This window comes from Sus scrofa, chromosome 4 (genome assembly GCF_054392235.1).
Source record: "Sus scrofa isolate SSC_HxYL_T2T_F1_AM1 chromosome 4, Sscrofa_HxYL_maternal_Yorkshire_Landrace_v2.0, whole genome shotgun sequence".
Lineage (NCBI taxonomy): Eukaryota > Metazoa > Chordata > Mammalia > Artiodactyla > Suidae > Sus > Sus scrofa.
The window spans coordinates 39752058-39768653 of NC_139386.1; the positions used below are offsets into that span (position 1 = coordinate 39752058).

Below are 16596 nucleotides of genomic sequence, written 5' to 3' on the forward strand. Positions count from 1 at the left end.
ATTTGCCACCTGTCACGGCAGTCACTTGCTTAACTGCCTGTCTCAATTACAACACCCCAAGGGTTCTGAGGGTAAATGAATAGACCACATACGGTAGGAGCTTAATATATTCCTGTAGAATGAATGAGTAAATTCTCCAGGTCACCCGAACTACACTTTTCCCTCTCTCTCTCTCTCTCTCCTATCCAAGCTTTTAATGACTCTTTCCAATTTTATTTCCTAAATACTTCCTGAATCTATCTCTTCTTTTCCAACATTATTTCAACTGTCTCAGCTCAAAGTCCACCTAATCTCCTGGCTGACTTTCAGTCTTTGCCCCTGGAAGATATACAGTGGGCAGACTGAATCAAAATGCAAATCCACTTCTAACCCAACCTTTTAGGGACTCCCTGTGGTCAACAGGACAAAGCCCAGACCCTCGAGTGGCATGTCAGGCCTCTGTGGGCCTTCCCTCCTGATATTCCTCTCCTATTTCTCAGTTTCTTAATTTTGCAGACGCTCTCCCCTCTCCAGAGGAGACGCATATTTATGGAGGGTCAGAGAGGCAAAATAACCAACCAACCAAATGTAAGAGGCAAGACCTCAATTCTATAGTCTATATGATTCTAACTGCAGTGCTATGCTGCCCACACAACGCTATTCCAGTAACCCTAGTGCCTACACACACCAGATACTCAATAAATGTGTGCTGAATTATGAGTGAATAGTTGGGGGAAAAAAGAACATGAAAAACCCCAAAATATAAACTCCCCAGTGGATCTTCTGCCTCTTTCCTATTATTTCTCAGGAAGTTTGGGGAATATTGCAAAATGACCTTTTAAAGATTTCTGGTGCACATTAGCACATTAAAAGCTTAAGAAGTGCCTCAAAAAAGGCATTTACTGAACTGTTTTCAGTAGAAGAGTTCCTAACTGTATTTAAACACAGAATATTTTTTAAAAACTTTTTTTCTGATGCAAATCACATCAATGCTTTTTTTTTTTTAATTTTTTTTTCATTATAGCTGGTTTACAGTGTTCTGTCAATTTTCTACTGTAACCTTTCCAGAGAATGTTTTTATTAAAAGAAAGGGAGTTCCCATCATGGCTCAGTGGTTAATGAATCTCACTGGGGACCATGAGTTTTTGGGTTCGATCCCTGGCCTCGTTCAGTGGGTTAAGGATCCGGCGTCGCGGTGAGCTGTGGTGTAGGTCGCAGACTCGGCTGGGATCCTGAGTTGCTGTGGCTCTGGCGTAGGCCGGTATCTACAGATCTGATTAGACCCCTAGCCTGGGAACCTCCATATACCATAGGTGTGGCCCTAGAAAAGACAAAAAAAAAAAAAAAAAAAGGAAGGGAGGAAGAAAGGAAGGGAGAAGGCACACCTACCAGCATCCTACTCTGAAAGACTCAAAGGACTCCCACTGTGTCTGTTACCACTGAAGAGTATAGAGGATACACTGTCACGCTCCAAGTAAATCTCCAAGTAAATTTTTTTAAGAATGGAGTTTTAAAGCTGGAATTGACCTTAGAGCTTTTCCAGACAAAGTTCCCCATTCTCCAGTTGAAAGATTAAGTGGCCCAAGGTCACTTAGCTTATTGGTGGCAGAAATAAACCAGAACCAAGGCCTGGCAACACCCACCCATGAGTTCCTTCCATCACACCACACCTGTGATTCTCAGTGGGCAGGGACCTCAGGGGACGTTTGGCAGTGCCTGGGGACATTTTTGATGGTCAGGCTGCGGGGAATAGTGGAGAAGCCAGAGATGCTGCTAAATATTCTACATGGTACATGGCAGCCTCCCACGACAAAGAATTACCTGGCCCCAAATAGCACTAATGATGACCCTGAGAAACCCTGCCCTGCACTAAACAAAAGAAAAATAAATTCGCCAGTTAACAGACTAGAACTTTCATTTGAATATTTCCCCCTAGTCTGCACAGTGTAGCATTATATTGGAAATAACATTGGCATATGAAACTGAAATTGTTCTTTAAATCCATGAAAATAACTGCCTTTGGAAAAGGCTTATATTACAAAAAATAATCCCCCTTATCAAGGCTTTATCAAAATAGGCTTGGATATTATCAACCGAAAAGAGAAAATTCTAAGCACTTTTCTTGTCCATACAATTCCCTCAGAAGAATTATTGAACATCTTAACATTTTTTAAATATTGCATTTGCAGAGTTCCTGTCGTGGTGCAGCGGAAACGAATCTGACTAGGAACCAGGAGGTTGTGGGTTCCATCCTTGGCCTCGCTCAGTGGGTTGAGGATCCGGCGTTGCCGTGAGCTGTGGTGTAGGTCGCAGATGTGGCTTGGATCTGGCGTTGCTGTGGCTCTGGAGTAGGCCGGCAGCAACAGCTCGGATTAGACCCCTAGTCTGGGAATCTCCATAAGCCGCACGCGTGGCCCTAAAAGAAAAAAGACAAAATGCATATATATATATATATTGCATTTGCTAAGCAAGACCTCAGAAGAAGGCCTGGGAAATTGCTGAGGGGCATTAGCAGTGGGCTGACCCTAAGAGCCAGTGTGAGAGACGCTGCACTTGTTGAGAGAAATTCTCAGCAAGATTCCCCACTCCTTAGATCAACTTGAGCACAACTCTCCTTCTGTATGTGCTTGTTCATTTGAGGGGAGGCCCTGGCAGCATCACAAACGGAGCCTGGGAAAGGCCTGTGTGGGGTAACGTCAGGCCAGGGCCCTGCCTGCACTGGCTGCTCCCTGGAGGTTGCCCACAAGGCAGCCCCTGATGGCCAAGAAGGCAGCTCGCTCATAGGACTAGCTTCTCACCAGTTTCCTCATTGGGTTAATGGGTCCAAGCTCTGTACGATGTCATCACTGGTGAAGCCAGGCAAGTGATACACCCAAGCTTTCCTCACTATTTTTACAACTTCTTTTGAGTCAAAAATTATTTCAAAATAAAAAGTTCTTTTTTAATGATGCAATTGGTAGTAGACCTCTTCTGGCTTTGTCTGTGGTCCTTTGCTAAAAGAGAAACACCTGCTTGGGGAGGATGACGGCGAGTGGGCAGGGGCACAGCGGAAGAGGGCATCACGAGGTCACTCGCACCACACACGCGATGCCTTCATCAGATCCTCTTCCAAAGTGAAGGAGCGAAAATGGAATGAGACCCAAATCACACTCGGCGGAGAGCGGGTGAGAAGGAGGAACGGACCACCCACAGGTGCGTTGCCAGGTAATAACCCCCATGGGTGCTCTAGGTATCTGCGAGATAACAAGGGATAGGACATTTGAGAGGTCTTTGTGCCTGGGAAAGAGACATCAGGAGAAAAAACACACGAGAAAGGCACAAGTAATGACTTGGCAAGGATGATACGACTGACTTGTATCCTGAATCAACCAAACCCGACAGGTTTAGATGCTCTGCATTCGGCTAAGGTGTGCCGAAGCACGGTGGTGGGGTATCTCTGATGTAGAAAGAAATGGGAGTCAGGAAATCTGGAGTCACATTCCATATGTGCCCTATCACGCATTTGTTGTGCCTCCCTGAACAAATTGCTCATAGATTCAGCTTCCTCATTGAAGGTCAGGAAATCAGCACTAAATTGCTGAGATCCTTATCCCTCTGTCTCTGCCTAAGACTATTCTAAGAGGTAGGACACCCTCTGTTGATTTAATTAAAAAAAAAAAAAAACCCAAAAACCTATTCATGGATGGCAACAAGTTTCCTATGAATTTTCCAATGCAAATTAGCTCCTTAATAAATGGGAGTAGAATAACAAGGCTATTTTAGTGCCAAGAAGGATGAGCCTGGAAGTCACAGGGCTCTCATCCCCCACCCTCTCAGACTCATTCTCAGCCATGGACGGGCCTCACAGGTACCATGATTTCCTGGGGATAAAGCTGTCCGAGAGAAAGGAGTTCCAAGGCCAAATGTCAGAGCTCCCAGAGGCTTGCTTACCCCCAGGGAAATGCACATACCCCCCTCCTCGGGTCTGCTGAGTCCTGCACGTGCCCAAATCACAGAAGAGGGCTGAGTCACGAGGGAATTCCAGGCTTGGAGGAGGCATCTTGTGAAGTCTTTAGGAAGAAGGTAGGATGTATGTCTCTAATACCACTATTCCGCCTTTTTACACATTGAAAGCCAATAAAGTATTTGTATTTTGGGCATTTTTTTAAAAGCCTGTGGTTAATTAAGTCAAGGCTTATCCCTGGATTATGTGATAGGGTTTTGAATGTGTTAATGGTGCATCAATCACATATACACTTTTCCAGAGCCGAAATTCACCACATGTTGTCCATGGATCTTGGGCCAAATCAGAAGGATTCTTTATGGGTTAATTACTTTCCTTTCATCAGGTGCTGGGCATGTAGGAGAAGTAAGGGGTTGGGCTGGGTGTCAGCACCAAAGACTCTCAGCCACTGCCTGAGTGTTACCCACTTTTGAGTCACCTAGGATGCTCGGCTGCAGGCAGAATAATGGGAATTTCAATGCACCCACTTCCTTCTTAGAGATAATTTCCACTGCACCTACTTTGTTCCACATTATTTAGCACTGGTCTTTGGCATAATAAGGAAAAGGATGTGTCAGTGATAAGTTAGTCAACCGAAACTATCAATAAGTTAGTCAACCGAAACTATCAAGACCAACGTTGATGTCACTGTTAGCATCACTGATAGTTAAAAGTAAAGCTGAATGGTTTTAGGAAATTTTGTCAGAGTTAGAGGAGCTGAACTCCCCGCACTAGTCAAAGAAGAATGAGTCTCAATTGACATTGAATCTCCATCATGCATTTCCCTTCCTGCTTCCTTCATTTTAATGTCTGCTCATTTATGAATAGTTCCATATAATTTAAGCACAACGGCTTCTAACTTAACCCTCCCAACCCCACTCCCTCTTGCTCACCTCGGATCAGTCACCCCAAATTTACCTTTATCTTATAGGGAACAAAAGAGAGGACCCGACAGCATGGAAACATCAATTCGAGATCAGTGTTTTAAAAGATAACTGAGCTGCACTACAAAAATGCAGAAGTGGAAAGAAAACAGAAGAAAAGAAAGTAGGGAGGGAAATAGCAAGGGCCTGAATCAGGGCATTAATGACAGTAAAGACAAGGCAGGAACAGATTTTTGTTCCTTTTTTTCCTTTTTTGGCCATCCCACAGAATATGGAGTTCCTGGACCAGGGATCAGATTCAAGACACAGTTGCGACAGATGCTGCAGCTGCAGCAATGCTGAATCCTTTAACCCACTGTGCCACACTGGGGATTGAACCCTCATCCTGGATGGCACTGCAGAGACGCCAATGATCCCACTGCACCAGAGTAGGGACTCCCCAATTTTTTTTGCTCTTTTTTTAGGGCCACACCTGCAGCAATATGGAGGTTCCCATGCTAGGGGTAGAATCAGAGCTTAGCTGCCAGCCTACATCACACCCACAGCAATGCGGGATCCGAGCCGCATCTGTGACCTACACCAGATCCTTAACCCACTGAACGAGGCCAGGGATCAAACCCACAACCTCATGGTTCCTAGTCAGATTCATTTTCACTGCGCCACGAAGGGAACTCCCCAATTTTTTTAATATGCTGAAAGTAGACTGAAAAGGATATAGTTCCTGAATGTAGGACAGTGATAAAGAGGAGCCAATGAAAAATAACTTGACGTTTTATAACTATACTGATAGGTAAATGTGGTTCCTTTAACAGAGACAAGAAACTGAGGTGAAGCATCAGGTATGAGGGAGCTGATGGACTCAAGTTTAGTCACATAGAGTGGCATTCAGGGGTGACATTCAGTATGTCCACGGACAACTCATGTTCTCAGTGAGCAGCAAAATGCCTGGATTTAAAGAGAACGGAGATTAAGAAAGTCTTGCAGTCATTTTCTCCTTTTGTTTCTTTCACTAAATAAAATATGTATGGACAAGCCACTACATGCCAAGTGCTGGGATAGGCATTAGGGAAAAAAGGAAAAGAAAGAAAGTAAAAGAAGGGGAGTTCCTGTCGTGGCGCAGTGGTTAACGAATCCGACTAGGAACCGTAAGGTTGCGGGTTCGATCCATGGCCTTGCTCAGGGGGTTAAGGATCTGGCGTTGCCATGAGCTATGGTGTAGGTCTCAGACTCGGCTCGGATCCTGCATTGCTGTGGCTCTGGCATAGGCTGGTGGCTACAGCTCCAATTAGACCCCTAGCCTGGGAACTTCCATATGCCATGGGAACAGCTCAAGAAATGGCAAAAAGACAAAAATAAATAAATAAATAAATAAAAATAAAAGAAAAAAAGAAAAAGTGAAAGAGGGTCTGCTCAGGGCACCTGCAAGCTCTGGTGGGGTGACACCATAACAATGGCACACAGCAGTGCGCTGAGGGAGGGTATCCAGGAGGGGCTTTATCGGGATGGTCAGTGCTTACGCGGGGTCATGGACACATCTGCACCTGGAGGGGTGACGCATGCCTTCTGCTTCCCATCCCAGTCTAGACGCCCATGTGGTTCCATGCAGGCTGTAAGGCAGACACAGCCACAGGAACTTCACGTCCCTGGGCTCACCCGCATTCCTTCTGGGGAAGCAATGCTGTGACTTCTTTGTGGGAGACCTTGTGTTAACCTTCTATCTCGTACATCTTGGTAACGAGGTATTTATGACTAACTTAGAATGCTATGCAATGCTACGGTAGACGTAAAAGTTCAACCCTGATTTCTGGGCCCTCTCTGGAATTGTCCATCACCCACCTGGAGAAGTGCTGCCCCAGAGAATACAGAGATCGAGGCATTTTGACAGCGACTAGGGTGTTTACATCTTAGGCCAGCCCCACAATTCCCTCCTAGGCACTTTCCCAAGGAGAAATGAAAACATGGCCATAGAAAGGCTTATACAAGCATGTTCACAGAAGCTTTATAGATAACAGTCAAAAACTAGAAACCACTCACTATCCATCACTGGTGAATGGATGAACACACTGTGGTCTAACCACACAATGAAATGCTACTCAGCAGTTTAAAGGAATGGACAATGGATACGACAACGTGGATGAACCTCCAAGGCATTTTGCTGAGTGAAAGAAGCCAGCCTGAAAGACTCCTGGAATATGATTTCACTTACATGACATTCTAGAGAAGAGAAAGCTATCATTCCAGAAAGCAGATCTGTGGTCCCCAGGGGGCAGAAGAATAGAGGAGGAGGCAGACAGCAAAGGGACACAAGGGAACATCTGGGGTCATGAAAATATTCTCCATTATGACTGTGGTGGTGATTACAGTACTGGATACATTTTTCAATACTCATTGAATTGTACACTCAAATTTGGTAAGTTTAATTTGTGTAAATTATAAATAAAGCTGACTGGAAAAAAGTCACGCTGGGCTGAAGAGTAGCCCTGAGCACTCTCAGCAAGAAGATGCAGGGGCTCCCGGGATGCTGTATGAACCAGCACGACCTCAGCCTTCCAGCTGCTGCCACCCCCAAACACCTGCTGGCCACTGAAGACTAGGGGCCCAATAACTCCTTCTCACCTTGCCACCCACCCTTAGGCCAGAAGCAGTCTTCTCATCCAGATGACAGATAATATATAATCCCAAACTCCTCCCACCATGGATAAGCAACCTTAACATGGCAGCACTTTATCCCAAATGTCCATAAACACATATAGAGAAAAACCACCCTCACCTATTCAGAGTTGAACTTCCACACGGTGGATACGATGCTACCCTTGAGTTGGCCCCGCCCTTCTTCAGCTGATGTAGTAAACTTTTTGATGGAAACTTTTGGTGGGGGAAAAAATAAATATAGATATAGATAGATATAGATACATAGATATTTCTGTCTTTACTGTGTCTACGAGGACCATCTCTGCAGACTCATGTTCTCTTTCCCAAACTGTCTCTGAAAACTGAAACTCGACTATAAAACCCTGTGCCCAGATGGCCCACCCTTTGCCATCACACACCTGCTCTGGATACTTGCTCCCAATGATCTCTGCTACGGTGTTGAAGGAATCAGCGTCTGGGTAGTTCCTTGCTCCCATCTTCAGGTGAATGATAATTCTGTTCCCACGAGAAGCTATTCTTGACATCATCTCCGCATCTTCCACTGTAATACAAGCTGTTGGGATCTTTGGCACGCCATCCTGGTATTCCTGAATGCCTGTGTGAGGACTTGAGAAAAGAAGCCACTAGGTTACCTTGAAAGTGGAAATGGACCAAAAGCATTTTTTAAAAGCCCCTGTATTTGACCTTGGATTTTCACTGATCTTTGTTTCCACGTAAGAAAAGGAAAGCATGGGCCATATTGATTTACTTGCTTTTGATGTGAACGTGATTTTTCTTTATAAAGAAAATTTATTATTTATAAAAATTTATTATTTATAAAAATTTATTATTTATAAAAATAACTCAGAAACTTTAATTTAATAGTAATTTCATTGAAAACATTACATTTATTTTGATAATATGGACAATCCTTTAAAAGGTTGCAGATTGTCTCAAACTCAGTGCCTTCATGTCCAAGAGGTGAACACAGGTGTTCAGGGAGACAACAGGAGCTCTAAAGTCCTTCGAGACTGCAGACCAGAAGACCCATGTGTCTGGAAGAAAACTGGCCCGGATACGCCCGGGTCTCTGGTCACTGACCAGCTCGAGGGCTTCTCTCTTCCCAGCCAAACACAGAAGCTGAATATGTAGCCTTGCACAGGGATAGAACGCTGTGCAAGAAAACCATGACAATGTCTGGGGAAACGTTTGCATTCCCATTAAGAACAGTCCCAAATAAACCCAGGTCCGTGATTTCACTGCCACAAGGAAAAGAAAACGATGATAACTTTGGCATTAAAGGGGAAATACCACCCCAACTGGTCAAGTTTTTCCTGCTAATTTCCAGATGCTTCTTACATCGCTAGAAACAGCAGTAATTGAAGTTGATATTAATCTACTGTCGATTCAACCTCTTCCCATGCTAATTGAGTTCATCAAACTCATTTTCTAAAATTGCTCTTTCAAACTATCCCCTTTTACCTCTAAGGTACAACTCCAAACCCTCCCTGACCACAGCTCCCTCAGGACCACAGCTTCTGAGCATTCACCAAATCCCATCAGCCTACCCTGTGTTCTGTTGAAGCACAAACCAACAGCCTCTCTTTCCAAATTAATATTTCTCTTTATATGTCCATACTTGCTTCAGGTTGTCTCTTATTTAGAGAAAAGCCTTCTCCTCCTTTCAGCCATAATACATTTCTCTCCTATAGAAGCAACTCCAATCTTCACATGTACCAACACGACGATCCAGTCTCATCATTGTTTTCTTGGTGTGACTGTATTGTTGTGACTGTGTGCGGATGACTACTTACTTACCTAGAGAAATCGCATGGCAAAATGATTAAGAATAGAGGTTCTGGAGCAAGACTGTCTGGGTTCAAATCTGGTCTGTGTCAGTATTGCTAATTGGACTTGGGCAAGTTACACATCTTTGCCTCAGTGGCTTCAGCCATGATTGGAAGTGGTAATTATAATGCTTATTTCATAGTTGCTTTAAAATTTTAGTCAATTTATACAAATCAGTGACTTACTTTGGAATGTAGTAAGCACTCCATAAATGTTAAGTATTTACTATACTAACTTACCTATTACATTACCTGCAGAGAGAGAGACTGTGTAATCTCAGGTCCATCTAAGTACCCCTGTTATGGACATTTATTAAGTGATGACTGAAAATTTAATCTTAGTGTGTGTGTGTGTGTGTGTGTGTGTGTGTGTGAGAGAGAGAGAGAGAGAGAGAGAGAGAGAGAGAGAAATGACATAAATCTAAAACTTATAAAACAGAAACCCTGAATATGAATCCCTATTCTGGAATATGCCTAATCCACTCTTGCTTTCGGTGTAGGCAAGCTATGGAGTCATAAAACCTAGATCAGATCCTGGCTCTACCACCCTCTATCTCCCTGATGCCAAGCCACTTAGATTACCTCTCTGTTTCTGAGTTACTACATCTGAAAAGTAGAGAATAGTACTAGTGTTGACCTCATAAGAGTGACGAATAAAACAGATAGTATATGCAAAGGATTTAAAAGTGTTTGGCACATAGGAATTACTTAGTAAACATCAGCTGTTATTATTATGTCTTCAGTGTTCATTTTTCCCACTGAGCAGGTAGAGTGATTAATGACCAAAAGTATTTTGAAACGTGTAGGAAGACAATCTAAATATTTATTATTCATATTACCTTACGTGATGTCTAGGATTCAACAAACTCTCCTTGTTCTCAGGCTCTTCTGACTCAAAAGGAGGTCAGTGTAACACTTTTTAATAGGTTCTTTTAAATAATGTTTCTAAACAAATTGGTACTAAGAAGTTACAGGTAAGAGTTCTTAAAGTAGGGACAGTGACCTGGGCATATACCCATGATTCCATTGAGGAAAACAGCATCTCATAACTGGTGGTTCTGAATTCAAGATAGAGAAGGCTTCCAATTTGTTTCTGGAAGGAAGCCTGTTCTCCAGGGGGAGTATCCAGCATTGTTTAGTAGAAGCAGGGACAAGGAAGGTTCAACAGGTTTGTTTGGAGTCCTGTATTTTTACTGTCACTTATCCTGCAGGAGATGATCAGTATATACAGCACCTTCCTGACCCCTTTTACAAGCCCCACCTGCAATTTAACAATAGTAAAGGGCAAGCTACAAAGGAAGCCATAAAAAAAAATCAAAATAAGAACATTTAAAGATAACTACCAAGCCTTCACAAAGTCTTCAAAAAAAAAAAAAAAATACAAGAGGAGGGAACATTTTGCAATTTATTCTACGAGGCCACTATTACTAATTTAAAAATCAGACCTAGGCACTACAAGAAAACTACAGCTCAGTGTCTCTTATGAAAAAAAAAAAATCACTAAATACAAACAAACTGATATAAGAACAAATGAAAAAGAAGTTTACACCATGACCAAGTGGGATTTATTCCAAGAATGCAAGATTGATTTAACATTAAAAAAAAAAAAAACAACAATTAATGGGAGATCCCACTGTGGCACAACGGGATTGGCGGCATCTTGGGAGCTCTGAGACACAGGTTTGATTCCCAGCTCAGCATGAAGGGTTAAAGATCTGGCATTGCCACAGCTGTGGCTTAGGTCTCGACTGTGGCTTGGATCTGATCTCTGGCCTGGGAGCTCCATGTGCTGTGGGGCAGCTAAAAATGAAAAAAGCAAAACAAACAAACACACAAAAGCAATTTAGTATATATAATAAAAGGGAAAAAAGTTATTTCAATAGATAGTGAAGAAGCCTTTGACAAAATCTAACACTCTTTCATAATAAACACAATCAACAAACTAAGAAGGGAAGGAAACTTCCTCAACCTGATAAATGATATCTATGAAAAACCCACAGCTAATATCATACTTAGCAGTGGAAGACTGAATCCCCTGAGATCGGAAATAAGACCAGGATGTCTGTTCTGCCCACTTCCATTTAACCTTATATTGGAGGTTCTAGCCAGGAAGCTCAGACAAGAAAAAGAAATAAAAGAAATCTAGATTGGAAACAAAGAAGTAAAACTATCTCTGTTCACAAATGACAGGGTCAAGTATATAAAAAATCCTAAGGAATCCACACATTAAAAAACTATTTGAATTAACAAGTTCAGCAAGGAGGAAGGATAGCATATCAATATACAAAAATCAACTGTACAGTAGTGATAAACAATAGAATACTGTACAATACAATATCAATGAACAATGTGAAAATTAAGTAAACAATTCTATTTCCATTAGCAACAAAAAAATGCTACAAATACATTTAACAGAAGTGCAAGATTTGTGTAATAAAAATTGCAAAATATTATTGAAATAAAGAAGATCCAAATATAAGGGAAGATACCCCATGTTTATGGACCCAAATTGATTTATAGATTCTGCATAATCTCTATCAAACTTCTAGCTGCCTTTTTTGAAGAAATTTACAACCTGATTCTAAAATTCATATGGAAAAGCAAGGGATTCAAAATAGCCAACACGAGTTGAAAATAGCGGAGTCACGCTTTAAAAACACAATACATACTTAGCTTTCTGAGGTACCTCTGTACTATTTTCCATAGTGGTTGTACCAATTTACATTCCCATCAACAGTGAAGGAGGGTTCCCTTTTCTCCACACCCTCTCCAGCATTTGTTATTTGCTGACTCGTTAATGATGGACATTCTGACTGGTGTGAGGTGATACCTCATTGTAGTTTTGATTTGCATTTCTCTAATAATTAGTGATGTTGAGCATTATCTCACGTGCCTATTGGCCATCTGTATGTCTTCTTTGGAGAAATGCCTATATAGGTCTTCTGCTCATTTTTCAATTGGGTTGTTTACTTTTTTGTTGTTGAGTTATTTGAGTTGTTTGTCTGGTTTGGGGATTAGGCCCTTTTCTACTGCATCGTTTGCAAAGATCTTCTCCCATTCTATGAGTTGTCTTTTTGTTTTTTTAATTCTTTCCTATCATATGATCCAGCAATCCCACTCCTGGGCACATATCCAGAAAAAAAAAACATTTATTTAAAAAGATGCTTGCACCCCTATGTTCATTGCAGCAATAGTCACAATAGCCGAGACAAGGAAACAACCTAAATGTCCATCAACAGATGAATGGATTAAAAAGATGTGGTATATGTATACAATGGAATACTACTCAGCCATAAAAAGGACAAAATAACGCCATTTGCAGCAACATGGATGGAACTAGAGGCTCTTATACTAATTGAAGTAAGTCAAAAAGAGAAAGACAAATACCATAGATATCACTTATTTGTGGAATCTAAAACATGGCACAAACGAACTTATCTACAAAACAGAAACAGACTCACAGACAGAGAGAACAGACTTGTGGTTGCCAAGGGGAAGAGGGGAGGGAGTGGGATGGACTGGAAATGTGGGGTTGGTGGATGCAAACTACTACATTTGGAATAGATGGGCAATGGGATCCTACTGTATAGCACAGGGAACTGTACAACTGGGTCACTGTGCTGTACAACAGAGACTGAAGAAATACTGTGCATCAACTACACTTTAACAAAAAATTAAATAAATAAATAAAAATAAAAACATAACACAGGGAGTTCCCTAGTAGGTCAGCAGGTAAAGGATCCAGCATTGTCACTGCTGTGGCTCTGGTTACAGCTGTGGTTCGGGCTCAGTCCCTGGCCTGGGAACCTGTGTATGCCATGGGCATAGCCAAAAAAAAAAAAAAAAATACTACAAATCTACAGTAATTAAAAAAGTTGTACTGGCATAAGGATAGACATGTAGATCAATAAAATATAATTTAGAATCCAGAAATAAACTTCGTAAGTATGGTCAGTTCATTTTCAACAAGGAGGCCAAGATAATTCAATGGGGACAAAAAGTATTTCCACAAATGGTGCTTGCACCACCGAGATACCCACATGAAAAAGAATGAAGCACATCACACACACAAAAAAATAATTCAAAGTGAATCATAGGCCTAAATGTAAGAGCTAGAACTATAAAACTTCATGATCTTACATAAGGAAATTGTTTCTTAGATACAATACTGAAATCATAGGCAACAAAAGAAAAAGGAGATAAATTGACTCATTAAAATGTTAAATTTCTGTACTTAAAAAGGCACCATCAAATAGTGAAAAACAATCCACAGAGCAGGAGCAAACTTTTGGCAATCACATATCTGATAAGGTTCTAAAATGCATAAACATTTCTTAAAACTCAATAATAAAAAGGTAACAATTTAAAAATGGGTGAAGAATTTAGACAGTTCTCCAAATAAGATATACAAATGGATAATAAGCACATGAAAAGATGCTGAACATCATTAGCTATAAGGGAAATGCAAATCAAAACCACAGTGAAATGCTACTTCGCATAAGATGGCTTGAAACTAACACAACATTGTAAATAAAATATACTTCAATTTTATTTATTTATTTATTTATTGCCTTTTTTAGGGCCACACCTGTGGCATATGGGATTTCCCAGGCTAGGGGTCAAATTGGAGCTACAGCTGCCAGCCTAAACTACAGCCAAAGCAATGGGGGATCGAGCCGCATCTGCGACCCACACCACAGCTCAGGGCAACGCCAGATCCCTGACCCACTGGGCGAGGCCAGGGATTGAACCCACCTCCTCATGGATACTAATCGGATTTGTTTTTGCTGTACCCCAAAAGGAACTCCATACTTCAATTTTTTTAAAAAAGGAATATAGATAAAAACAAGTACCAGTGAGGATGGGGAGAATTTCAACCATTGTGCATTTCTGGCATGAATGTAAAATGGTATAGCCATTTTGGAAAACAATTTGACAGTTTCATAAAAAAATTAAACATGCAGTCACCATATGACCTGCAATTCTACTCCTAGGTGTATATTAAAGATAAATGAGGAGTTTCCACTGTGGCTCAGCAGAAATTAATCCAACTAGTATCCATGAGGATGCGGGTTTGATCCCTGGCCTCGCTCAGTGGGTCGGGGATCTAGCGTTGCTGTGAGCTGTGGCTTAGATCGCAGACGCAGCTCGAATCCCACATTGCTGTGGTTGTAGTGTAGGCCGGGGGCTGTAGCTCCAATTCAAGCCCTAGCCTAGGAACTTCCCTATGCTGTGGGTGCGGCCCTAAAAAGCAAAAAAAAAAAAAAAAAAAGAGAGAGAAATCAAAATGCATGTTCACAAAAAACCTGGCACGCAAATGTTTATATCATTATTCACAACAGTCCAAAGATGGAAACAACTGCAATGTCCATCAGCTGATGAGTAGGGAAACAAATATAGTACATCCATACAATGGATGGAGTATTGGTCAGCAATAAAGAAATAATTTTCGGGGGAGTTCCCAACGTGGTGCAGCGGAAACGAATCGAACTAGGAACCATGAGGTTTCGGGTTTGTTCCCTGGCCTCACTCAGTGGGTTAAGGATCCAGCGTTGCCATGAGCTGTGGTGTAGGTCGCAGAGGCAGCTGGGATCTGGTGTTGCTGTGGCTGTGCCTGGTGGCTACAGCTCCGATTAGACCCCTAGCCTGGGAACCTCCATACGCCCTGGGTGCGGCTCTAAAAAGACAAAAAAAAAAAAAAAAAAAAAAAAAAAAAAAAAAAAGAAAAGAAAAGAAAAGAAAAAGGAAGAAGAAATAATTTTCTGAAACAGGCTACAGCTATAACATGAATGGACCTTGAAAGCATTACCCTAAGTGAAAGAAGGTAATCACACCAGACCACCCACTGCAAAATTCCATTTATAAGAAGTGGCCAGAATAGGCAAATTCATAGATGTAGAAATTAAATTTTAAGTTGCCTTGCACTCTTGGAGGGGAGAGGGAAATGGGGAGCGAGTGCTCATAGCGAGGGATTTCTCTTCAGAACGATGAAAATGTTCTAAAACTAGATAGTGATGGTGCTTGCACAACTCTGAATATATTAAAACCCACCGAATTGTGTGTGTTAAAATGGTAAACTTCATGCTTTGTGAATTTACTCCGATAAAACTCCTGATATAAAAAATCAAAATAAAAAACTGAAGTTTCCAGATTCTCCTCCAGAGAAAATCCTGGTATCCTTTTCATTCAAAAATCATGCTTCCATGGGTCTGCTTCATCAGATGTATGAAAACAAAGACTGCTGATCTCTGTGCTTGCTAGAGAGTCTACCCAAAAACATGGAAAATTAAGTCCTAAACCAGCTTTTCAAATTTTACTAAATTTTGTGCATATGTTATGTAAGGTGATACAATTTGAAGTCAGCTGAATCTTTTCTTTTATATACGTAAAATAAGTGCAAGGATTAAATAAATAAGTTTGACATTTCCCTTCTGATTACCATACATCAGTCAAATTCCCTTTAATGCTAGTCACTTTTTTTCTAGCTCTTTATAAACGATACCAGGCACTTTGTTTCTGAGCATTTCTAAATTTGCAGAGCTCAAATCAACCGTTGAAAGTGGGTGTCAGCCTGTGATGTTCAATATCCCACAAGAGGACAATTATGATCCTTACTGAGGAATATGGAGGTTTTCACAAGGGCATAGAATACACTGACTAAACTAAATATTATTCACAGCACAATCACGTCTTGGAATGTCTCCTAAAGAAAGAGCTGAAGTAGGGACGACTGTGAGGATGGGGAGCTTTTGAAGCTACAGTCTTTTGTTTCCGAGGGGTTTTTGTTTTGTTTTGTTTTGTTTTAACTTCCTTATTAGTAAGGTTAAAAACAGCATGTATTCTGTTTATTAGAAAGGCTCATCTGTTTTGAAATCAGTTTGAAAATAACTGACTTTTAGTTTTTTAAGATCTAGCACCTTAAGAGTACATCTAAGACTTTTTATATTGTCATTAACAATTAATAAGAGTAAACTGATCTCAGGCATTTATACTGTCATTAAGAATACAAAAAGAAGCATTCCCATTGTGGCTCAGCAGGTTAAGAATCCAACTAGTATCTATGAGGTTCTGGGTGTGATCTCTGGCCTTGCTCAGTGAGTTAAGGATACGGGGTTGCCTTGAGCTGCGGTGTAGGTCACAGGTGCAGCTCAGATCTAGCATTGTTTGTAACTGTGGCGAAAGCCAGTAGCTGCAGCTCCAATTCAACCCCTAGCCTGGGAACCTCCATGTGTATGCCGCAGGTGCGGCCCTAAAAGATAGGAATACAAAAGCA

At 41.4% G+C, this 16596-nt stretch overlaps 1 protein-coding gene across 1 annotated transcript in view; it reads right to left on the minus strand.

Annotated features, from left to right (window-relative positions):
• Positions 1-16596, minus strand: part of CPQ (carboxypeptidase Q) — a gene marked incomplete at its 5' end in the record, with an annotated part of 363554 nt that overhangs the window by 233355 nt on the left and 113603 nt on the right. Inside the window, 1 exon segment of the mRNA NM_001243691.1 lies at positions 7896-8103. Coding sequence (NP_001230620.1) covers positions 7896-8103 — 208 coding nt within the window.